This window comes from Perca fluviatilis, chromosome 3 (assembly GCF_010015445.1).
Source record: "Perca fluviatilis chromosome 3, GENO_Pfluv_1.0, whole genome shotgun sequence".
Lineage (NCBI taxonomy): Eukaryota > Metazoa > Chordata > Actinopteri > Perciformes > Percidae > Perca > Perca fluviatilis.
The window spans coordinates 30,379,361-30,405,300 of record NC_053114.1 but is presented as its reverse complement, the minus strand read 5'-3'; the positions used below and the strand labels follow the sequence as shown (position 1 = coordinate 30,405,300).

Below are 25,940 nucleotides of genomic sequence, written 5' to 3'. Positions count from 1 at the left end.
AATGCTGACTCGGAACTCAAATAAAATCTAAAACGTGTTGGTGATGTTGAACCTGAGCTGAATCTAATTTAGGTTTGAATCAAACACCAACAGACCAGTGGTGAAATAATCTACGTGATTCACAAGTATACGCAGTAAACCTACTAAGAAAGCTCCAGGATTTCCATATACCCACTTAAAAATGTCCAATGACACGCAACAACATACTTTACATTATATTTGTGATATATTTTGAATTGTCATTTGTGTTTTTCTTTTTCACAATAAAGGTATTTTAACCATAAATTGGTGCATAAAAGTGTATCCGAATACGGGAAATTAAGTTTTTGATAATCAAAACTTCCCTGGGGGAGGACACCCAGACCCCCCACTATGATAGACCCCTTCCTTATACATAATGAACAATTTGTGCTGACCATCATGCATATTAAACTGCCTTAACTGATAGTTTGTGACAAGTTTGTGTTGTCTGTCTCTGTGTTTGTGTGTGTGTGTGTGTGTGTGTGTGTGTGTGTGTATACCTGAGGCAGAAGGATCCCTAATAGCAGTCCAGCCATAATCTTATAGTTGTCCATCAGCCAGATGAAGAAAGCATCAGTGCAGCCTCTGATATGGATGGCTTCAATCAAGTCCAAACGCTGCAAGACAGAAATTGCTGGTTACTGTAGCATTAGTTTTCAGTTACAGTGGTTACAGTCATGGAATTGGTTACTTAGATAATTCACTAAACTAGTAAAACAACTAACACCAGCAGCACATCATTCAACAAATAAAACATTTATTATTCATGTTTTAATTAATAAAATAACTGAAAATGATCAAGCCCCAGCAACATCCTGGACCTGTTGGGCCTGATCTCTCTTCACTCTCTGTGTTTAATACACAGTAGTCTCGCTTTGCAATACCCCATGCTGCGGAGCGGAGGAGGGTCTGGCTAGTTCACATAGCATTCCGGGATGGGAGGAAAACGTGCTCTGGTTTATTGGCATTTCTTAAATAACCGGAGAAAAGCAGCGGTGCCGCTGCAAAATAGGCTCGGAAGGAACTTGTTTTGGTGGAACATGTGTACGTTTAAAAGTTGTTTTAGTCATGCGACAGAATACTCACATTGGACAGATAGTCTAGCTAGCTGTCTGGATTTACCTTGCAGAGATGCTAAGCTCCACACGGAGCCGCTGTAAAATACCCTGCATAGATCTGAGGAGCAGTCAACCACAGCCGGAGTTTAAAATTCCAACACAGAGAAAGCGGAAGGAAATGGACATCGGCGAAAATACATGCATCCAGTGGAATTTCCTGCGGCACCAGAGCAATCCCGGAAGTGGAACGTCAAAGATATAGACTAAATACACAGCAACCGTCTAATAGTTTGGAACAACTCTTAAAAATGCCACTTTAAAATTATAATTGTCTGGCAATTAAAAATGCACTTACTATTTCAAACTGACATTAAGGAGGGAGCTGGCATTTAATGAGAAATCAATTAATTCAGTCATGTGAGACTTTGAGGCCTTACCGTTTTTTCCAACACCTTGTACCCACACATAGTGTTGGCCACTTCATTAGGCTGGAGGGGAGAAAGCAGAGAGAACAGATAACGTTAAGAGGTAGAATAGTATGTGGGAGACAGACCGAAGCCTGTGAACACCTTTCAGCCTCAAGAGGAATCAACAGACAGAAGAAGGCAGGGTTAACATGGTGAAAACGTCAAATAGACTGCCAGGGAAACGCACACGACACACATTATAACTGCCTCTCCCATGCACAGATGACCGTCCTGAACCACAAGACTGCTGAAGACACCAACGAAACGTGTGTGTGTGTGTGTGTGTGTGTGTGTGTGTGTGTGTGTGAGACATTGAGCTTGACACGGACCACAATACTGGTTGACTGTTGAAAGCTCAGCTGTAGTGTGTGTGTGTGTGTGTGTGTGTGTGTGTGTGTGTGTGTGTGTGTGTGTGTGTGTGTGTGTGTGCCTTATGACTTTGAGCTTGTGTTTTTCCATATTCTAAATATTTAAACATATTCATATATTCAAATGAGACAACACACTGCCAACCTCCTGTGGCCGTCTTGCAGAGAAAGAAGAGGAATGAGGAATGATCACCCTATTTAAGTCATTATGCACATTGTATTGGCTTTATTAATCAAATTTGTTTTGGAATTTTTAATACATTACTACAGTATTATGAATGACAGTAGTGTGGAACTCACAATTCCACACTGTCACCATTTTTTGCCCATGATTTTGCAAAGTGACTGAATGTAATACTGTGTTCTATGATAGATCATAATGTAACAGGCCTGCAATAACAAAGATAATTACAAATATCATAAAGTAGAAAACAGCATTGATGTGAACCTAAATATGGACATCATATATTATCTAAATATGGATGAAATTATATGAGCCGTTAAGATTGATTACACCATTGATGGACAAGAAAGACGTTGCTTCTATCCATCTTAAATTTGCACCAATGGAGAACATTTTAAAGAATGGAGTGCAGGGAAATGGCAAAATTACTTGCAATTCCATAATTTCCAACCTAAGAATGTACTTTGTTATATATTATAATGTATTCCTATAGATTCGTGCTGTCTCTGGCTGTTATGGGAACCTGTTACTACATACTTCCAAAGAAAGGAGTATTATAAACAAATCTCTAAATCTGTGGATTTCTTGTTTGTTAGCCAAGATGAGCCTGTTTCAAGGGCAATAGTCGCCTACCATATGTTGTCACTGGCACACATGGTGTTGTGTTTTGTCAGTCTCTCATCCTTCACTTAATGTACGTCAATTTTAATGTACTCATTTATAATCCATCTATGAACCACAATATCTCTATTATGAGAACAATATAATTAGATGATGAGATGATAAACCAAAGTGGCAGTGGCTCCTGCTATAGCAGAACATCTTTTAACTGAGAATCAATCAATTATTAGTTCATTATTCTATAACTTGTACACTGAAAATACTACAGTAACAATATCAAACTGGCAGACTTTATCTACAGTTAAAAGTAGTGAGCTTTTTTCCTGTAAACTCTGGGGAGTGTAGGTGTATTCATTAAAGGGAGCACATTGTTTTGTGGGGGAGGAAATTGCCTGTGAGTGTGTCTGGCATGGCAAAGGCGTAATCACCATAATAAGGAAGATGAGATGTATTTTAAATGCAACTCCACACTATTACAGCTATTCCTATAATGACATACATACTGAACCAAGTGTTCATGGCTTCACAGACCCATTATAAAAAAAATAGAGCCAGGAACAATGAAAAAGCTGTAATGGAATGTAATGCAGTGTTGTAGTAGTGATAATACTTATAAAGGGTAATAGTTATACCTACCTTAGTAGTTATGCAGCAGGTATAAGGGACACCGCAGGCCAATGGACCAGGGGCAGAGCAGTTGTGGTACATGTTGACCGACCAGTCCGAATACTCTTGACCTCCACAACACTTAAACTGCCAGAGACGTGAAAGATGGCGGAGTAGAGACAAGTGCAGAAATTGGAAAGAGGAGAAAAGTCAAAAAGACAGAGAGAGATGGAAGAGGATATTTAAGGAGAATAAGAGATAGAGAGAAGGGACGAAGGGATGAGGGAAAGATAAAAAGAAATAAACAACTTGATAAACAACATGTTTATGCTGTGCTGGCGTAATGTCAGTAACATTTTGGGATGAAATGAGCCATAATTAACGGCACTTTGCTTGTAATTATGAGTCTGTTTTATGTTGGTGTCTAGTGTACAAGAGGTGGAAGGGGTGGGCGATATGGTTAAAATCAATATTATAATATAGTACAATATTATAATCTCTGAAACAAATACATGTGGAAAAACAATCACAAACGTACGTGACAAACAAGTGATTAAAAACCTAATTTGGACAACAGAAACAAAAAAGTGGCAGCCTCACAGACTCAAGTGTTTGCTACTGATGCAGTAACACTTAGAGCCGAAATTAACAAATTCATACTTGCACAAAATAGTGTGACACCAACCAATTGTTTTTTTATTGCCCTCTATTTCAGCCATTACTGACAAACCCTGGAGGAAAGGAAATATTATTGCTTCACAGGAAAAATAAACAAGCTTTGATAAGCTATCTAAAGGACGTTGATTATTATTGGTTTTGGCTGAGAGCTTTTGGGTCACATTGACTAAATGCTTCAAAACAACTTCATTATCAGAGTTTAACTGCATGGTTTGAATGCTGTTTAGGTGACCACCCTGCAGATAATGTAAATGTTCATTTAATTACCATCAAAATATACAGTAACCTATAAGAACAGGTGTATTTAATTTAATTTATTTAACCTAGGTAAATCGAGAACAAATTCTCAGTACCAACGACGACCTGTCACACAGTTACACATTCATACCTGGAAGCTGCCCAGTACAACCACAGTCTGATCTGCCGGCCACTGATCCGCTCCACTGGAGCAGTTGGGGTTAAGGGCCTTGCTCAAGGGCACCTCAGTGGTGGTAATGAGGGAGGGACAAGTGCTGCTCTTTCACTTTCCCCACCCAGATTTCTGTCTGGGGATTGAACCAGTGACCTCCCGGTCACAAGCTTGCTTATTTAACCTCTAGGCCACCACCCCCAAATAACATCAATAGGATGCAGCTGTTATTAAGTTTATTAGTTACACTTGTGTTTGACAGGTCAAAATATGTGGGAAAAGACTATTCGTAGGATAGATAGGACAACCATCACAGACCAAATGCTTTTCAATATTTTAATTAAAAAAATTCACTGCTCCAATTGATGGCACTCACAATACAGTACAACAATCCTGTTATCCCCCCCATTCAGTTTCTATTACATTTATACTTCCACTGCAGAGACAAGGGCTCCACAGCTGCCTTGGAGAGTAAACACTGGCAGAAAAACCCCAAAGCCGCACCATTAGCTCTGCTTTGTAGTCATTTACTGAGACAGATATTTGATTGGGAGGCAGAAGGTGAGTCAGGAAGACAGTAAGAGAGAGAGCAAATAGGACAAAGGGTCAGACAGAAAGAGAGGACGAGACACGAGATAAAGAGAGAGGACGAATAAATGAATAAGTATGAAGTTGCTCTTTGCCAGGCCCTGTGATCAGTATGCAGACATGATGACAGTGGGCCAGGAAGTTACTCCTTTTTCTCGTTGGCATGACTCCACAGAGTGCCGTTTATCAAGCACTGGGTCAGGTCTGGAACGAAGGTCACAGGAAGGCAAAGAAATTATGATGTGATTATAATGTCAGCAAGTGTTGTGTATAAGTCCAGCAATATTACAATTCACACTAAGTTATGGGCTTAGTGCAGTAGGAGCCACTGTACAGCATAATTCAATCCCACAGTCCTGCAGTAAATCCTATCTTTGGGAAGATTGATGTCGAGTTCAATTCAGCGGGCTTTGTAGCCTCACGGGAGAAACCTGAAGGACCAATCTCTCAAAACACGTCAACACCAATGAGACGGCAGGAGACGAGGGAAGAGACTACAGAGACTGTCCTTGTCACTTTCAGATTTATGACTGGATTACACAACAATTTGTTTACTAAAGTTATAGTAAAATACAACACTAATCAAATGTCATGCTTTTTCCTTCATCTTCATCTGTGTCTGTCTGGCTCTGCTGGTGTCACAGATGAACTTTCTTTACAATTTTCTCTTATGTTTTTTCCATTTTTTTCTATTGTCTTTTCACTGTTGGATGATTTCTTCAGAGGGACTGGGAGACAGTCCTCAGAGTCAGTCGTGTCTCTGAATATGAAAGAGTGACTGATTTTGTTGCCAACTGCCTAACTGACTGATGACCAGCTGTTCACTGGCAGACTGGCTAACTGAGTGACTAACTTAGTGGCTAATTGGCCAGCTGACTGCTTAAACTGTGGGTCGTAAGACAGAAGTCCACCCATCATGTGCTCCCTGCCTTCATTATTACATGGCATCCATGCAGTGATGTTGAGACAGATCTTCCATGCATGATTCAAGGTTACCATAAAAAATACTTTTCAAAACAGTTTTGGCAAACTTATCATTTACTGCCATTCTATATCAAACTCTTTTATATTGGTAAGAAACACTGGAGAGCTGCATACCAGAACCTCGACTCCATCTTTCTGAGTTGCTGATTTCTGTAGCTGAATCTCTCTGCAGCTGTCTTTTTTCATTTAAAACCCACTCAGGCCACCCTGACCTTTTTCTACCAGTAAACCACCAAAAATCGGGTCAGAGACTGGCTCAAACTATACAGTGCATGCCCAGCTTAATAGTCTAGGTAGTTTAAAAAAATTACTTGTCCACAGATTTGATGAATGCCAAAAAATGATGTTTTTTGTTTAATTTTGAGACCATTATCGATTATCAGTTAAAGCCTGCATCCTTTTCTTGTTGGTGGCAACCAAGGCATTCAGCTTATGTTATGGCCTGCAGTCACCAACCCACAAACAACAAAGGGATTTTTTTTTCCCATCGATTAGTCACAACCAAGAGAAGACGTGTCACCATTTACTCAGGCCATTGTCCTCACAATTGCAGATAAATCCACAAAGCCCATTTACGTGTGGAAACAGCCTCAATCCCTGCTAAGGTTTTCTGATTGTTTCTTAGTCCAAGTCCTCCAAAAAAACACTTAAATCTCTTGACTCAGGACACTTGAGCCAACCAGCATCTTTACACCATGACAGGAAAAATATACTGTGGAAGAAGCTTTACGCCACTGCTGCCAAATGGCTTTCTACCATTACTGAGGCACTGTTTGTTGTTATCAGAGCAAGCAGATCAGAGAGCCAGCAAGTTAATATCTTCATAAAAAAAAATCACATCACAGGATAAACATTAAAAAACTGCTGCCAAGGCAAGCTGGCCTTCTTTTGTTTAGAGTGATAATGAAGTGGAAATACTTTTTAAGGTAATAAGTACTACAAGTTTGCCAATGCTGATGAGAATGTTGACTGGAATGCATGCCAAAAGTGATTTTTTGACTTAAATTTGAACTGCTCAAGTGTAATTTTTTTTTATCTCTCCAGCAACAACAACTATTCCTGGCAGCACTGAAACGATTGACACAGAGTCTCTCTAAACTAAGACAGAATTTTTAAAGATAATTTTTTTGGCATTTCTGTTGTATTTTATAGTGAGAGAGACACACAGGAAAGGCAGGGAGAGAAAGGGAAGATATGCAGAACAGGGCCGTGAGTTGCTGCGGTAAGGACTCAGCCTTAAAGGGTAACTCTAGTTTTACTCAACCTGGACACTATTTTGCATATGCACAAAACAAAAGCTTGGAGTATTTGGCCTTCTTGGAGACCCTGAATGGAGTCCTGAATGGGGCTCCAGTGGGGGACTCCATAGTTCTGCTGGGAGACTTCAACGCGCACGTGGCCAATGATGGAGACACCTGGAGAGGCGTGATTGGGAGGAACGGCCTCCCTGATCTAAACCCGAGTGGTCATTCATTGTGTTAGTTATTGATTGTCTATAACAAACACCATGTTCAAATATAGGGATGCTCATAAGTGTACTTGGTACCAGAGCATCCTAGGCCGAAGGTCAATGATCATTTTTACAATTGTATCATCTGATCTGAGGCTGCATGTTTTGGAAACTCAGGTGAAGAGAGGAGCGGACTGTCAATCAATCACAATCTGGTGGTGAGTTGGGTCAGAGGGTGGTGGAAGACTCTGGACAGTGCAGAGCTGGAGGATGATGGGGGATTGTCGTCAATTTACTTGTTGGAAGTCGCTGAGGTAGTCCAACAACTCCACAGTGGCAAAGCCCCAGGGATTGATGAGATCCGTCCAGAAATGCTGAAAGCTCTTGGTGTGGAGGGGCTGTCTTGGATGGCACGCCTCTTCAACATTGCGGGGAAGTTTGGGACAGTGCCTAAGGAGTGGCAGACTGGGATGGTGATTACTCTGTTCAAAAAGGGGAACCAGAGGGTGTGTTACAGGGGTTAATTACAGGGGTATCACACTTCTCAACCTGCCTGGTAAAGTCTACTCCAAGGTGCTGGAAAGGAGGGTTCGGCCGATAGTGAAACCTCAGATTGAATTAGGGCTGCACGATTATGGCCAAAATGATAATCACGATTATTTTGATCAATATTGAGATCACGGGGCGGCCTCTAGCTCACCCAGTAAGAGCGTGCGCCCCATGTAGGCTGAGTCCTTTGCAGCGGCCCGGGTTCGAGTCCGACCTGCGGCCCTTTGCTGCGTGTCATCCCCCATCTCTCTCTCTCCACCTTTCCTGTCTATCCACTGTCACTATCAAATAAAGGGAAAAGCCCCAAAAAATAATCTTTAAATATTGAGATCACGATTAATTATCACGATTATTTGTTGATTTTAGCCAAAACCAAAAAAATGTTTTACATCCATATTGTGCTACATTCCTCCTTTATTGAAGGATACTGTGAAGGAGTATGCCATTTCAGCTGTTGTGCGACCGCTTTCCACACATGCATGTTTGCCGTGAAAGATACAGGCAACGCAATTTTCTGTTCACGTTAACGGCGCATATGGTGCCCGGTATTTACCAGACGAAATAGCTACACGGATTTCTGTGGCTCACTACACTGCCACTTACATGTCTGCGTTGCGCTCTGATACTCCGAAACCCACGTTAGAGGCAACATAAACATCGCTGAATGTCACGCTGGTAAACACTAATAACACGTTACACAGCAGCTAACGTTAGCCTACCGTTAGCCACAGTAGTAACTGGATTAAACACGGCTAAAATGCTGACTGCTAAACAGTGTAGTGTGTCTGTATTTCACTGTAGGATTCCAACAGCGGGACATCCAACAGTCTGCTGCTAAAGCTATGAGCTAAAAGACACAAACTAGCACTGGTCACTGCTGTTGTCTGAAAAACAACACAGCCGGGACAAAACGTTGCGTTTACTGGTAAACTGGTAAACATCGTGACCGGCTTATGATGACCGACTGCTACCTGTTGTGGAATATTCCTCACGTTACTCTGTCCTCTGTGACTGTCTACATCTAGAAACTAAGCTGCGCGGTGCAGGCAGGGAACAGCTCTGATTGGCTCATGGAGACATGTGATCAAACAGTGGTTTATGGAGCGCTAGATTGGCTTTGCAAAAACTGTTCTATGAACGGAATGACGCATTTTAAATATCGCTCGATCACGCAAATTTGATCGTGGGAAGCCAAAATCGTGATCGTGATTAAAATTCGATTAATTGTGCAGCCCTAGATTGAATGTAACAATGCAGATTCCGTCCTGGTCAAGGAACAATGGACCAGCTCTTCACTCTCGCAAGGATCCTGGAGGCAGCCTGGGAGTATGCCCATGGTGGTTTTTTTTTTTTGGTGGAGTTTTGTTTTTTTGTTTTTTTTGTGCAATACATGGTGTTTGGGGTTTTAAAATTTGTGGAAGGAGGTTGGGGGGGGGGTGGGGGTTTAGGGTTAAGTCAACAATCTCTGTATGTTGTATGGTTCTCGGCAGTAAGTCGGACTTGTTTCAGGTGAGGGTTGGCCTCCACCAGGGCTGCGCTTTGTCACCAATCCTTTTTGTGATCTTAAAGTGCCCATATTATGAAAAAATCACTTTTTCTGGGATTTGGGGTGTTCTTTTGTGTCTCTGGTCCTTCCACACACATACAAACTTTGAAAAAAATCCATCCATGCTGTTTTGAGTGAGATACAGTTTCTGAATGTGTCCTGCCTTCAGTCTCCTAGTGAGCTGTTCAAAATCGGCTCGGACTGTGACGTCACAATCCGAAATGAGCTGGCTAACCACAACCGTTAGCTCGTTAGCATGCTAACCGTAGGCATTAGCATGCTAACGCTAATGCTAACGCTAGCATGCTACGTCGTTCTCAATAGCAAAGCACTGCTACAACACACGCAAGTTCACCATAATCTACAAAAGAACTACTTACATGTGCGCCCTCATTTAGAAGTCTCCCAGCTAATCCTGCCTTGTAACTGACCAAAGTTGGAGAAACAGGCTTTCTTTTACCGTCTCTAGAGTTAGCTAGCTGACATGCTCTACATCTGAACTACTTAGCATGTGCGAGTGCAATCAAAGATAGTACAGAAGAAGAAGAAGAAAAGAGGTCTCACTCTGTAGCTAAAACAGAAACCAGGTGAAAAGAGGATCTGCAGCAGTGAGAGAGAGTGGTGCAGTACAACAACAATATGGTGTTTTTTGAAAATTAAACCATGTAAACCTATTTTGGTACAACCTTAAAATACAGTTATGAACCTGAAAATGAGCATAATATGGGCGCTTTAATAGACAGGATATTGAGGCGTAGTCAGGGTGGGGAGGGGTTGCAGTTCGGTGGGCTGGCAATCTCATTGCTGCTTTTTGCAGATGATGTGGTCCTGATGGCATCATCAGCCTGTGACCTTCAGCTCTCACTGGATCGGTTCGTAGCCGAGTGTGAAGCGGCTGAGAGGAGGATCAGCACCTCTAAATCTGAGGCCATGGTTCTCAGCAGGAAATCGATGGAGTGCCTACTCCAGGTAGGTAATGAGTCCTTACCCCAAGTGAAGGAGTTCAAGTACCTGGCTTGGGGTCTCGTTCACGAGTGAGGGGACAATGGAGCAGGAGATTGGTCGGAGAATCGGCACAGTGGGGGCGGTATTACATTCACTTTATTGCACCGTTGTGACGAAAAGAGAGCTGAGGCAGAAGGCAAAGCTCTCGATCTACCGGCCAATTTTCCTTCCCACCCTCACCTATGGTCATGAAGACTGGGTCATGACTGAAAGAATGAGATTCAGGGTATAAGCAGCCAGCAGGAGGGTGGCTGGCGTCTCCCTTAGAGATAGGGTGAGAAGCTCAGTTATCCATGAGGAACTCGGAGTAGAGCCGCTGCACCTTTGCTTCGAAAGGAGCCAGTTGAGGTGGTTTGGGCATCTGGTAAGGATGCCCCCTGGTCGCCTCCTTAGGGAGGTGTTCCAGGCACGTCCAGCTGGGAGGAGGCCTCTGGAAAGACCTAGGACTAAGTGGAGGGATTATATCTCCACCCTGGCCTGGGAACGCCTCAGGATTCCCCAGTCAGAGCTGGTTAATGTGGCTCGGGAAAGGGAAGTTTGGGGTACCCTGCTGGAACTGCTGCCCCCGCAACCCGACCCTGGATAAGCGGACAAAGTTGGATGGATGGACATTCACTCTCATTTTGCACTGGTTTTGGACTCCAACAACTCCTTAGGGAAGTATTTGGCTGCTGAACTGCTAAATGCTACGCTATGTTCACAAGTTACAGTCTCTAACTTTGACTGTATTTTAGTAGGTTCTAAGCAGGTAGTGTACAGTGGGTTTTAGGAGTTTTTTCGCTGATAACAGCTGCCTGCTGCGGAAAAAATTAGGTTATGAGAGCGGCAAGAGTGAACCAAAACAGTTAGGCCGGCCAACAAAACAATGAGCTGAAACTATAAAACTTGTAGGCTGATCACTACAAGGAAACCTTCTCACATTTTCACATTGTTTTCATATTGCCATTCAATACACTGTTGTGGTTGTTGATTCTGTTTTGATTGACACTAGCCTGGAAAACGCCGACAACCTGTCATCACATTTAGATTTAAATATTGCTACATCCTGATTGGTGCACAGGAGTATGTGACATCCCCTTTTTCCAACCGAGCACCGTCCTTCAAACCAATGGGAAGAGCCAAAAACAAATACAGAAATCTTTCATGTGAAACAATTGAGAACTGTTATAACTTTGACAGCTAGTGTGTTCATGCATGACCCTATTGATCATAATAAGAAATTTATATAAATGGTAGAATTGGACCACCTTGGCATACTGAACATCAGGGGAAACTTAATAAAGCTGCTAGTCTAGTCTGGAAGTTTAGACTTTTGGATTCAAGTCATTTATTTAAAAGCTGACCAGTTCCACTGTGAAGGGATTTGAACTGAGGAAGGTGCTTGCTAAACCACCAAATTACCCTTCAGACAGCATCCAAAATATCATTAAATCAAGACCCAATCCTGCTCGACTAGTACTGGTGCTGGTCACTCGGCACAATCCTTAATAGCATGTGGCATGTAGCCTGCAGACTGACCGATCGTTTGTCTTTTCTCTTCTGTGGTTCAGTGGTTTGGTGCAGTCTGCTTCTTCATTTTAATGTGTGATCAGTCTGCTGCCCCAGACACTGCATTCCCTTGCGCTCGATAAAAAGTTGGTAATGAGATCTTTAGCTTCAGGCTGTGTGTACGGCAGCATGATGCATTCTGCGAGCAGGTGCAGCGTGATGGCTCTGCACAGTTCTCTGATTATTCTGGACACAACTTGCTGTGATCATCCAAAGTCACTTCAAATCCTGACTCGAGCCTTGTAAAGCTGAGCAAGTGTGTTATGTGTGTACTGCATTGCAGTATGAATTCTTTGAAAAGCTCATAGGGACCTTTCAATCCTGTCACGTGTTCAACTGGAAGAATAAGAAAACAAGGAGTGACATACTGTGAGCTTACCTTCTTCTGTACAAAGTCCATGATGTTTTTGAAGTCCAGGTCATCATAGTAGTTCACTATGCCTTTTCGGATGTTCTTGTTCAGTAACTCCAATGTCTGTAAGAGGGAGAGAAAACAGACAAAGTTGAAACACTTGGTGTGTGTTAATGGGATAAAGGATGTCATGTTACCACATTTATGTTGTTTCCACGACACAACTGATCTACAATCAATGTGTTAGACATGCAGCTCTGTGGAGGAAATGCTCCGATTCGTCAAGGTGACTGGTCCACTGAACTGGAATATTAAAATATGACAGTTTGACAGCTCACATCTGTCAGTCACAATCTGGTGCAGAGGGGGCTCATTAGGTTAATGCATTAGTCTGTCCGGAAACTAGAACAAACATTTGCAACTTGGAAATCCACTAAGTACGTTCATAGAGAGCTTTTCATTTAGGGAACTAATCTTTTTCTTTTCGCTAATTTCACTTCACTATTTGTTCGGGATACATTAGTCTTATTTATACTTCATTAGAGGTGGGGGCAACAAATAATTGGGCTTTTTATCCCATTCAGGCCTGTCGATGCTCCGTCATTTCTCTCTTTTAACCACAGTTAATAAAGACTTGAATTGGCTCCTCTCATGAGAGTCGCAGAGATTAAAAGGGACTGAGCCTTTCATTTAATTTCTTTTCTTCCTCCCCTGAACATATCAGGTCTTCACATTGAATCTATAGGGGGAGGACCGTCTCATTTAAACCACATTACAATGAGCAGATTTATAGACTTGGAGTTAGTCTACTGAAGCGTTTTCCTTTGAGACAGAAAACACTGGACCATTATTAAAGAACCCACTATAGGCTCACTTATTCTTATAAAATGCACTGCCATATCTTTTTCATCTCAATGTAAATGAGACGACTGAAAAATAAAGATGTGACACTGTATTAGAAGCTCAGTTTTATTGTGTTTTCCATTAACACACTGAAATCATTATTTTGATAATTGAGATTCTCTTTTGAATAACAGGCATAAACATTGAAAAGCACCACACGATATTATTGAAAAAAGTTATTCTAAGGGAGGCCATTATTATGTTTAATGTAAAAGTCATGTAAATGAGATTGAAAGCATATAAGAGGAGAAGAGACAGACATGATACTCAAGCTTTTCCCCAAAGAGCCAAATTAAGATATTCATAAATGACAGTTTTCATAAATGACATCTCAGGAGACTGTTATAATCATACCCATTAGGCGCTTTAATCATGGCTCTTGGTCACATTACTACATTAGCACTATCTCACTTATCAAGGTGTGATTTTTTTGTGTAAAATCTAATGACCATCTAATGATAAAAACATTATATATGTATACACTTAAAAAAATATAATATATAATAATACAAAAATAATATGAGGTACTTTAATGCCTCATGCATTGTCAGCTGTACCATTTTTATTTAGGTTTCTATAAAAATCACACAAATGCAAAGGCAAAACAAGACAAAGTTCACGATTAGTTGTTATTCCACACACTGCACTAATTCCAGCTACAGCAGGCACATCTCTGATAAGAAAGTTGAGCAGCAACCATGATGATGAAGGGTACAGTGGCTCTCCTATTTGTTTGGATGCAAATTTAAAGCAGTTATCTTTGTTAGAGGATCATGACAAGAAATAAATACCTGATCTCACTCCTACAGAGAATCTACTAAAGGTCAGCATATTGTAGGCACAGTTAGTATTTGTCATGTACTTACCAACTCTGATTAATGTTTATAGCAGCTGATGATTAACATAATACTGAAATGATGATTTGAGAATTTTGGTCAAAACATTTCAAGTATATGACAGTAAGTTGGAGTCTATAACACGGTTTGCTTTGCATTAAAAGTAAAATTACTACAACCCTTACTCCATTACAAAATAGGTAATTATTTAGGGTCTCTAGGTCATGTTAGTATTTTTTTCTCACAAAGCAATGTTCATAGTCGCAACGCGAGAAAGCTGCTCGTACAGTCACCCCTGCATAAAAAAACCCGATGCTATGTTAGTGTGCACGGGAACATTATTGGGTTTTATTGCAGGGAGGGAACTTAGATCAAAAACTGAAGACAGAGATAATAAGTAAGACAATGGGAGAAACAAAAAGGATGCAAGAAAAGGTGTAGGAGAGAGATATTTGACGTGAGAGGGAAGAAAGATACCGAAACACAAATACAGGTCAGGAAAGCAGAACGAAATGTTCTGCTTTCCTGACCTGTATTTGAATGATATCAATATGCAAATGAAACATCTGCATACAGATATCATTCAAATGATAATTCTATCTACTCACAGATTAGTTCTGATTATACTGTCTCTGTGCATTTCCTGACTAGAAATATGAGAATAAGATTTCACTGTGTCACTGAAATAAATCATCTTATTAACTTGCATGGTTTGGTTCATCATTTGTCTAAAACATGCCATTTGGTGATGGTCAGCTTTGAAAAAAGAGAATTATAACATACATTTACTTTAATTTACTCCATCCCATTACATCATGCTATTTTCCACTAAGTGTAATGTAGGTGGTCATGGTTTATTCATTCCTACTACCTTGTGCAGTTAAAAGAGACATGCAGTGTTGAGAGAGCAGAGCTGAGACCAACCAGGAACCAAACTATACATTATTAATCTGATTCATTTTTCTTGGTTTGTAATATTTTGTCACGGTTTACAGTATGTCAACATCAGTTTACTGCTGCATAAAGCTTTGGTTGTTATGTGTGTGTTTCTAATGGTCAGGTTATTGAGCAACACCTTGGACAGCTCACCTGGTTGCGAAACATCAGCGCCATTATTCCTCCCAGCAGCTCCAGGAACAGACACAGAGACAGGGTGTACATGAACTGTGACCAAACACACAACAGAGAGGAAGAGCCATTATATACTTACACATTATTCACTTCAAATTTCAATATTTATCTTTAAAATATATTATAAATAAAAGAAATATAAAAAGGTAGGTTTTCTACCACTGCCTCAAAACTATATCACTTAACAGTTGGGATGCATACCATGTTTTTTCATAGAAGCGCAGTTATGGTGTGCATTAAGTTCTTCCACAGCTGGCTTTTCTCAATAGGACAGCGACAAGTCAACACCTCAGGCACCAATGTCTGCAGTCTACTTTTCTAAATATACTGCATTATATACGACTTGTTGTGTCACAGGCATATCACATTTTCAAACATTCCTAATCCTGCAATGTACTTCATTTTGAGATCATAAGAGGTCGCTTGTTTTTTTGCATCCGGCAACAACTGTTAAGTTCCTGTATTTGCATTACTGTCCGTCTTCATTTCTTTACCCACCTTTTTTTTGCATCCCTGTTGTAGTGTAAAAGAAAAGCATATGCTCCAATGCCCAAAGTAAACGGCTTTGTTAACAAAAACAAGCAGAGTATGGAATGTCACCGATAGTCAGACTTATGGTCTAACTCTCTGCTGGTTAGAAATGCATATGAAACTACGGGAACATGACAGAACACACAGAACCCTCTCGCAAACAACCTTTATATACATTGCAGGAACATGCATCAGCAGGAGACTTAGGTCCATGTGACACAGTAAACCAGGGGGCTATCCCATAGTATATGCAATATAGTCACAATATAGTAGAGAATATGTTGGTCAAACATCTCTTGCCCAGTCAGGTGACTTTCTCATACTTTATCTTCAATCACTAATATACTGTTAGTAACTGCGTTTCCGGGAAACAGCTTGTCATTTTCTGTCAGGTACTGATATTAGCCAACAGGACAACAGGAAATGTACCCATTGAGTAGATTTGCAACAGTGAAAGGGTCTATTAGGAATCTGTTCATCTTCACATTATCTGCCTTTTCCCATCTAACAACACTTTCACCTCACTTTATAATAAAGCAACATCTGAAGAACAGACTGTTAATACCAATTCATTCTGAGACACAACAGGCAAGCCCTGTGTTATACTGTATAACTGTGTGTTTATCTTTATCCACAGGTGTTTTAAAAAGGGATTTATTGGTACAAATGAAGTTAAATATTAACACACTGGTTCATAACTAATGCTGCTTTATGAATAAGAAAATGAACAGGGAAAGGATGCATTGTTCTGTGTGTCATGTTAAAGTGTGTCATTTTAAAAACAAAAACAAAGAAGAAATACAACATTTACAGATTGTATTCAAAGCATCCCAGCAGCCACTTTGTTGTTTAAAAAAGATACATTACTTGGCTCTAATCACACCACTCACCACTTTCAGTAGGGTTATATTATCCCTCAGTGAGCCCAAGACTCCAATGAGCGAAACAATAAACATAAGGATTCCCAGAACGATCAGGATTATAGCTGGGGCCAAAAACACTCCCTCCAGTGTCTTGAAGCGTTGTCTCTCCACCTCAGCGTAGATACCAATGGCCAGGATAAAGCCGCCTATCAACTGGAAACACAATGAGAAGAAGTAAGGATGGGTAAGTCATCAGCTTGATCTTGAAGGGAAACAAGCAGGTGTCTGAATTCATATACAGTACAAGCCAAAAGTTTGGACACACCTTCTCATTCAATGCATTTTCTTTATTTTCATGACTATTTACATTGTAGATTCTCACTGAAGGCATCAAAACTATGAATGAACACATATGGAATTATGTACTTAACAAAAAAGTGTGAAATAACTGACTTATATTTTAGATTCCTCAAAGTAGCCACCCTTTGCTTTTTTTGATAGCGCTGCAAACCCTTGGTGTTCTCTCAATGAGCTTCATGAGGTAGTCACCTGAAATGGTTTTCACCTCACAGGTGTGCCTTGTCAGGGTTAATTAGTGGAATTGTTTCCCTTATTAATGGGGTTGGGACCATCAGTTGTGTTGTGCAGAAGTCAGGTTGATGGAAACAACAAAATAATTCAAAAACCAATCACTAAGTCCCCCCCCCCCCTTCCACAACTTAAAATTCAATTTATACCAAAACCCAAACCACTAAGTAAAGAGAAACGAGTGGCCATCATTACTTTAACAAATGAAGGTCAGTCAGTACGGAAAATTGCGAAAACTTTGAATGTGTCCCCAAGTGCAGTCGCAAAAACCATCCAGCGCTACCACGAAACTGGCTCACATGAGGACCGCCCCAGGAAAGGAAGACAAAGAGTCACCTCTGCTGCTGAGGATAAATTAATCCGAGTCACCAGCCTCAGAAATCTCAAGTTAACAGCAGCTCAGATTAGAGACCAGATGAATGCCACACAGAGTTCTAGCAACAGACATCTCTAGAACAACTGTTAAGAGGAGACTGCGCGAATCAGGCCTTCATGGTCAAGTAGCTGCTAGGAAACCACTGCTAAGGAGAGGCAACAAGCAGAAGAGATTTGTTTGGGACAAGAAACACAAGGAACGGACATTAGACCAGTGGAAATCTGTGCTTTGGTCTGATGAGTCCAAATTTGAGATCTTTGTTTCCAACCGCTGTGTCTTTGTGCGACACAGAAAAGGTGAACGGATGGATTCTACATGCCTGGTTCCCACCATGAAGCATGGAGGAGGAGGTGTGATGGTGTGGGGGTGCTTTGCTGGTGACACTGTTGGGGATTTATTCAAAATTAAAGGCATACTGAACCAGCATGGCTACCACAGCATCCTGCAGCGACATGCCATCCCATCCGGTTTGCGTTTAGTTGGACCATCATTTATTTTTCAACAGGACAATGACCCCAAACACACCTCCAGGCTGTGTAAGGGCTATTTGACCAAGAAGAAGAGTGATGGAGTGCTGCGCCAGATGACCTGGCCTCCACAGTCACCGGACCTGAACCCAATCGAGATGGTTTGGGGTGAGCTGGACCGCAGAGTGAAGGCAAAAGAGCCAACAAGTGCTAAGCATCTCTGGGAACTCCTTCAAGACTGTTGGAAAACCATTTCAGGTGACTACCTCTTGAAGCTCATCAAGAGAATACCAAGAGTGTGCAAAGCAATAATCAGAGCAAAGGGTGGCTACTTTGAAGAAACTAGAATATAAGACATGTTTTCAGTTATTCATACTTTTTTGTTAAGTACATAATTCCAGATGTTTTCATTTATAGTTTTGATGCCTTCAGTGAGAATCTACAATGTAAATACAGTGCCTTGCGAAAGTATTCGGCCCCCTTGAACTTTTCGACCTTTTGCCACATTTCAGGCCTCAAACATAAAGATATAAAACTGTAATTTTTTGTGAAGAATCAACAACAAGTGGGTCCAAATTATGAAGTGGAACGAAATTCATTGGCTATTTCAAACTTTTTTAACAAATAAAAACTGAAAAGTGGAGTGCAAAATTATTCAGCCCTTTACTTTCAGTGCAGCAAACTCTCTCCAGAAGTTCAGTGAGGATCTCTGAATGATCCAATGTTGACCTAAATGACTAATGATGATAAATAGAATCCAGCTGTGTGTAATCAAGTCTCCTATAAATGCACCTGCTCTGTGATAGTCTCAGAGGTCCGTGTAAAGCGCAGAGAGCATCATGAAGAACAAGGAACACACCAGGCAGGTCCGAGATACTGTTGTGGGAAGTTTAAAGCCGGTTTGGATACAAAAGATTTCCCAAGCTTTAAACATCCCAAGGAGCACTGTGCAGCGATAATATTGAAATGGAAGGAGTATCAGACCACTACAAATCTACGAGACCCGGCCGTCCCTCTAAACTTTCAGCTCATACAATGAGAAGACTGATCAGAGATGCAGCCAAGAGGCCCATGATCACTCTGGATGAACTGCAGAGATCTACAGCTGAGGTGGGAGACTCTGTCCATAGGACAACAATCAGTATGACTGCACAAATCTGGCCTTTATGGAAGAGTGGCAAGAAGAAAGCCATTTCTTAAAGATATCCATAAAAGTGTCGTTTAAAGTTTGCCAAAAGCCACCTGGGAACACACCAAACATGTGGAAAGAAGGTGCTGTGGTCAGATGAAACCAAAATCGAACTTTTGGCAACAATGCAAAACGTTATGTTTGCGTAAAAGCAACACAGCTCACCCCTGAACACACCATCCCCACTGTAAACATGGTGGTGGCAGCATCATGGTTTGGGCCTGCTTTTCTTCGCAGGACAGGGAAGATGGTTAAAATTGATGGGAAGATGGATGGAGCCAAATACAACCATTCTGAAGAAACCTGATGGAGTTGCAAAAGACCTGAGACTGGGACGGAGATTGTCTTCCAACAGACAATGTTCAAAACATAAGCAAAATTAGGGGTTCACAAATAAACATATCCAGGTGTTGATGGCCAAGTCAAGTCAACCTGATCATCTAGACGTGGAAAGAACTGAAACTGCTGTTCACAAATTCTCCAACCTCACTGGCTCAGGTTGCAAGGAGGATGGCAAAATGTCGTCTCGATGTGCAAAACGATAGGTACCAGGCTTACAGCTGTATGCGCAAGGTGCTACAGTTTAACTAAGGTATTTGCCAATATTTCGTTTTTTTTTTTTTAACCACTTCTGTGTCCCACTTGTGTGATTCTTCACAAAAATTCAGTTTAATTTATGTTAGCCTGAAATGTGGCAAAGGCAATCAAGACTGCAAGGTCATGAAAATAAAAGGAAACGCATTGAATGAGAAGGTGTGTCCAAACTTTTGGCCTATACTGTAATTACAGCAGGTTTAAAAAAGAAAAGCCAAAGCTTCATGATTTCACATTCACAGCCACCCCTCAGTTGGGGAAATGACAGGTTAAGTGTAAAGGAATCATCGGCAGGGGAGCGTAATGGGGTCATCAGGTTTTAACATATATCCTATGTACAAATTTGATCAAAAAGATGTTAACACTGCAGTTTATACTTTTTATTTTGCTTGTGTTTTTAGCCATGCTAGCTGTGTGGTTGTAAGATTGGCAATGATGCCAAGCTGGTCCATCACCTGGGTTCAGAGTCTGAACTGAGTTGATGGATCAACTGACTGTCATTGCCAATGTTTGAGACATTTCAGTCTTAACTTCAGACTGAAATATCTCAAACATTATTAGATGGATTGCCATGAAATTTTATACCGACATTCAAAATACATAAACTAATGACATTCCCATCAGCATCAGCGGTAGGCTATTTTGTGTTTTGCACTAATAAGCAAATGTTAGCTAACACACTACACTAAGATGGTGAGCATGGTAAGCATTACATCTGCTTAGCATCAGCATGTTAGCGTTGTCATTGTGAGCATGTTAGTGTGCTGACTTTAGCATTTAGCTTCTGTGCCTAAATGCAGCCTCACAGAGCAGCTAGCATGACTGTAGACTCTTGTTTAATATCAGTGGAACAACTTTAACTATCAAAAAGTGACCTGATACGATTCTAATTATAATCTGCATTTTCACCAGACTGGAGTGGACTGCAGTAACAGATGATTCCGCTCGTAATTCCGCTTTCTTAAATTAGGTTCTTTGAAGCACTTTAGTTTGCAATACAGTGAATGTACTGGCAACAATCAGTGCCATTTGTCTGGGTACGGGTACAGTACTCTTCAGCAGTCATTGTAATTTTAATCCTTCCGTTTAAGGCTTTCATTGTATCCATCCATTTATTAAAAAGAGAATAATGTTGATCATAGTTTCCTATCATCAATAGTTCAGAAACGTCACAGAGTCTCCATATGAACAGGATGGAACATCACCATCATCAAAACACTATGAGTCGTCAATAATCACTTTAGCAAAATCACAACAGGTAGAAACTGTCTTTTCTTTTGTGCTCAAATGGAATCACAATTTCTTTTTTCAACAAAACTAGAACGAACACTTTAGTGGTTTTAAAAAAAGGTCAACAAACCTCCAATTAAATGGGGATACATATAATTAGAAAAACTTAGATGTTTTGAAAACTGAGATCTTTCACAACCTAACTATACAGTACAATCATCCCAACAGTATAATGATGGTGGCATGGCTTCTGGTGTTTAAATAGTAGTGCATCTCGATCAACTGCCTAATTTGGTTTTATGCTACAGTCATAAAAGTAGTCTCAACAAGTACTGTATAGCTGCTAATGGATGCTAATTGCAGGCTTTACTCTCAAACATATGTAAGCAGGTCAGCCACAAGTGACTGAACATTAAAGTGATGGTTCGGAGTAATTTCACCCTAGGGTCCTTTGCACCATGATCTCGAGCCAAACACCCCCCCAGAAGCTTTTTCACCTGGGTCGAACATTGGGAGCGTTAGCGTAGCGTAGCGTTATCAACTGAATAGCTTAGCGCAGAGGCTAATGGATCCGAAGTGTCTCTTAACATTACCCCACTAATAATGCCCGAAATGATACCAAACGTCTACAGTAGTACAAATAGGTTATGCACTCATAAAACGATGGATTGTAAAATTTGTAAGTACACCAGAAGTTTATGTAAATAACACTTGCCTGCTGGCTTCTGCTCTCTGCTGCTGCTGCTGCTGTTACTACCGGGCAGTAAGAGTGCTTAGGGACAGATACAAATTACAACACCGAAAAGAGATGCAACAAAAATATTTATTAATTTAATGATTAAATAAGGTAATGTCTCCAAACTTACCTCAATTATTACTTGTCTCCTGCTAGTTATACTACAGCACTTACTTTAAAAAATAAGTTAAATTAAAAAATATTTTTGTTGCATCTCTTTTCGGTGTTGTAATTTGTAGATGTCCCTAAGCACTCGTCTTACAGCAGCAACAACAACAGCAGAGAGCAGAAGCCAGCAGGCAAGTGTTATTTACATAACCTTCTGGTGTACTTACAAACTTTACAATCCATCGTTTTATGAGTGCATAACCTATATATACTAGTGTAGACCTTTGGTATAATTTCGGGCATTATTAGTGGGGTAATGTTAAGAGACACTTCGGATCCATTAGCCTCTGCGCTAAGCTATTCAGCGGCTAACGCTACTCTACGCTATCTCTCCCAATGTTAGACCCAGGTGAAAAAAGCTTCTGGGGGGGTGTTTGGCTCGAGGTCATGGTGCAAAGGACCCTAGAGTGAAATTACTCCGAACCATCACTTTAAGGTCTAACTTTGATAGGAGTGCTGGTTTGTGTTAATAAGCCTTGGCTGCATGGTGAGATATTCAGTTTGCAACTAAAAACGTCTAAACCACAACCGAGCAGCAACATACCACTCTCTACTAACTGAAGGATATATCACATCAACGCTCATTTACATAGAAATTAAAATTGTTAATTTGAGCCTTCCTCAAAAGGTCAGTTTAATTACATTATAATAAATCATTTCATTTAATTTAAGGACCACCATCTGGCAAATGTAGTAATTGTTTCACACTGACGAGTTCATACAGACCAGAGCTCACTGCACAATGACAGAGAAACAACTGATTGAAACAGAAGCGGGATTCTTCATTCAAAATAACTTGCAAACTATCCAGTCCAGTGTGTTGTGCCTTCCTTTCCCCATCTTAGTGTCACATTAACATGCATCAAAGCTGCATCTACACTCTGCATTAAATTAACACCTGGAAGCAACTAATTATGCAATCTGCGATAGCAACTGTCACTACTACAGTATATTATGAGGGTGAAGCAAAACTTAAAAAAGGGTCAGTTCACCCAAATTACAAAGAAAACAAAAAAATATTTTCCCCCTAGGCCCTAATATTATCTAGCATGGAGATAGTTTTGGTTGTATGAAATATCCGTGTTTGATAATTTGGCTGCCAACCCAAAACAATAGAGGTGTTTTTAATTTGTGGTGCTCTCAGCACTGTAAACAATGCCCCAGTTACTCAGGATAATCAAAACACCTTGCAGTGAACAGTTTTAAGTAGAATTACTTTTACTAAAGACAGAATGAATAGTTTGGATGACTCATTTCAATAACTGACTGATAACTGATAAAACAGTACATCCATCAGCATCACAGCAGTTAACAGTGACAGGCAGTCTGCTGAAATGCAAGGACAAATTGTTTGTGAATTATAAACAGGCCTTGCACTCATACCCTCAAGTCTCCTGATAGTTTGCTTTATCGTGCATGGTTGAAGATGACTGTGTTACTATTCTTATTCTTGATCTTAAAAGGAGGCGTAAGGGCAAACATTCTGGTGAAGCAGATTGCAGGAGCTCTTTCTTCTCCCTGTTAATGTATACTGTAAATTGAAGTAGAAAATGAACACACGCAATACATGACAACAAAGTTAAATGACCAAGCCTGTCCCTAAAATGAGCTTCGGGCAAATCTAAAATTAAAAAGTCCATTTACACAGATTCAATTTCAGCCAAATGGCACATGAGTAAATGTAGGACTGTATTGTGATCAGGCAGCTGAAGCAGTAACTGGCCACAAACCAATGGCATATAATGACTTCAATTTTTTTTTTTATTCATGTAGCCAGGGAGGGTCAAGAGAGTCTAAAACTAACAACATTCGCCTTTCATGCACTGTACAATGACAAATCTATATATTCATGGAAGCTGCTAAACACAACTAACACACATGACACGAGGAAAAGACACTTTCTATAAACAAAAATTTTGGTTTATTACACCTTGGGTTTTTCTATTATGCAGCTAGCGAAACTGGAAGAAAATAAACATCAGAGGGTGAAGAAGTGTGATTTAGATAAAGAAGGCAATGAAAATGTCTAACTGGAGAGACTTGCCAGGAGGCAAGTCTCTCCAGTTAGACAAGCTCTACCCAGGCACCACCCCTCGCCTCAACCAAATAGAGTATTTTCAGTAAGTGAGAATGCGTCTGACATGGAGAATATACTGTTGTTTGCTACATGTGTATAAGGAGCAAGAAGCAAAGAAGACTTTGCTCAAGAGACAGAGACACACACACACACACACACAGGGTTTAGATTACAGCATTGCGACTGCAAACATCGCACTCTTTGACAGGTTTGTTGCTAATTGCTGTCTGCCTCCCCATGATTTATCTTCAGCCTTTCCAAATTAAGATAGACATGTCAGTGAAAAAGAGGAGGAGGAAGGAAATAAAAGGAGCATTTTTACATTAGTAGTCATCTGTGAGTTCTGAAGGTTGAAGCACTGTTTATAATCCACCAATATGTCTTTTCCTTACATGTCTCTGCTTGCTGTCTGTTATGGTATCTCGCTGCTGGCTGGTCGCACGCCCACCCTGTACTAACTTCTTCAGTCAAGAGGAGAGATGGGGGCACTTAGAGCCATAGAGAGAGCCTTAGAGCAACTCAAAATTTCTTTGTAAAGATGATCATGAGTAATCATCTTTATAGAGTAAACAAATCTTACTTTAGCTGAGATAATATAATAACACGGGTAGTTCTCTGTTTATCAGCATGCACTTAGCTGCAGATCACTTAGTGACAATATCAGGGCATTAGTCTTAGGTTAAGTTGTATAACCTATTTCACTCTGCTAAAACAATTTCACAGTGCTATAAGTGTGCTTGACTATTACTACTATTAGTACTACTACTCATGTGGGGGTATACAGTGCAGTGCTGAAACTCAGATGAAACTCTGAAACCATGTAAGCTCCAAGCTGCAGACATGGGACAAAAAATGCACTTGTACAAGGACTCACTGCAGGACTGTGACTTAAGGGCATCAGTTGTCTGTTGCTTTACAATTTCACACAAACTAATCTGAAGAGGAATCAACTTCGATTTGAAGATACCTATTGTTTAACAGATTTACCAGATATTCAAACTGTAAAGGAACATCAGAAAGCCATCATTTTAGCCACACTTCTGGCATGGCTCCATGGATGCAATTTAGATCTGTCTGTTGGTCAGTCCTTTACTTTGGTCCAGACTGAAATATCTCAACAAAAACTGACCTCCCTAAGCATTGGCCTGTCTGTGAGACTCTAGAGCTTGAGAGTATGAAATGTCTGCTACTGACACCACACAGCCTAATAAGACACACAACACTGAGTTTATTAATTAATTATAATAGGCAAAGGACACTGTGTCCTTTCCCCTCTCCTCTATGTTCTTTATACTGATGACTGACAATGTCGGCACGAAAACATGTCGATTTTAAAGTTTGCTGATGACTCTGTGATTGTCAGCCTCCTACATGTGAGGGAAAACAGCCACGGTCCTGTAGTTGATGAATTAGTAGATTTACGTGACAATGCATTCCTACACCTAAATGTGCAGCAAACTAAGGACATGTGCAAAATACCATTATCAAGGGACAGACTGTAGACTCTGCTGAAACAAATAAATATCTTGGGACCATAGTGGATAACAAGCTCAAATTTACTTTCCACTCTGAAACGTTACGCAAAAAAAGGCCAGCAGCGCCTGTACTGCCTGAGGAAACTGTCCAAGTTTCATGTCGACAAGTCCCTTATGAGTCATGATTCTGTTCTACAGATATTACATTGAATCTGTCCTGACCTTCTCCCTTCTCTGTTGGTTCGGAAATCTTAACATCAAGTCCAAATCTGCACTAAACAGAGTTGTGAAGATGAGCAACAAGATATTGGGTGTCCAACAATGCACATTATCAGACCTGTT

General features: G+C 40.6%; 1 protein-coding gene across 1 annotated transcript in view; it reads right to left on the bottom strand.

Moving 5' to 3' along the window:
* The window catches only part of tspan15 (tetraspanin 15), a 41,592-nt gene that overhangs the window by 4,782 nt on the left and 10,870 nt on the right, over positions 1 to 25,940 (bottom strand). Inside the window, exons 2-7 of the mRNA XM_039794963.1 lie at positions 16,726 to 16,911; positions 15,263 to 15,337; positions 12,462 to 12,557; positions 3,356 to 3,472; positions 1,517 to 1,567; positions 522 to 638 (exon numbers count right to left, since the gene is read on the bottom strand). Coding sequence (XP_039650897.1) covers positions 522 to 638; positions 1,517 to 1,567; positions 3,356 to 3,472; positions 12,462 to 12,557; positions 15,263 to 15,337; positions 16,726 to 16,911 — 642 coding nt within the window. The remainder of the gene's footprint in view (positions 1 to 521; positions 639 to 1,516; positions 1,568 to 3,355; positions 3,473 to 12,461; positions 12,558 to 15,262; positions 15,338 to 16,725; positions 16,912 to 25,940) is intronic.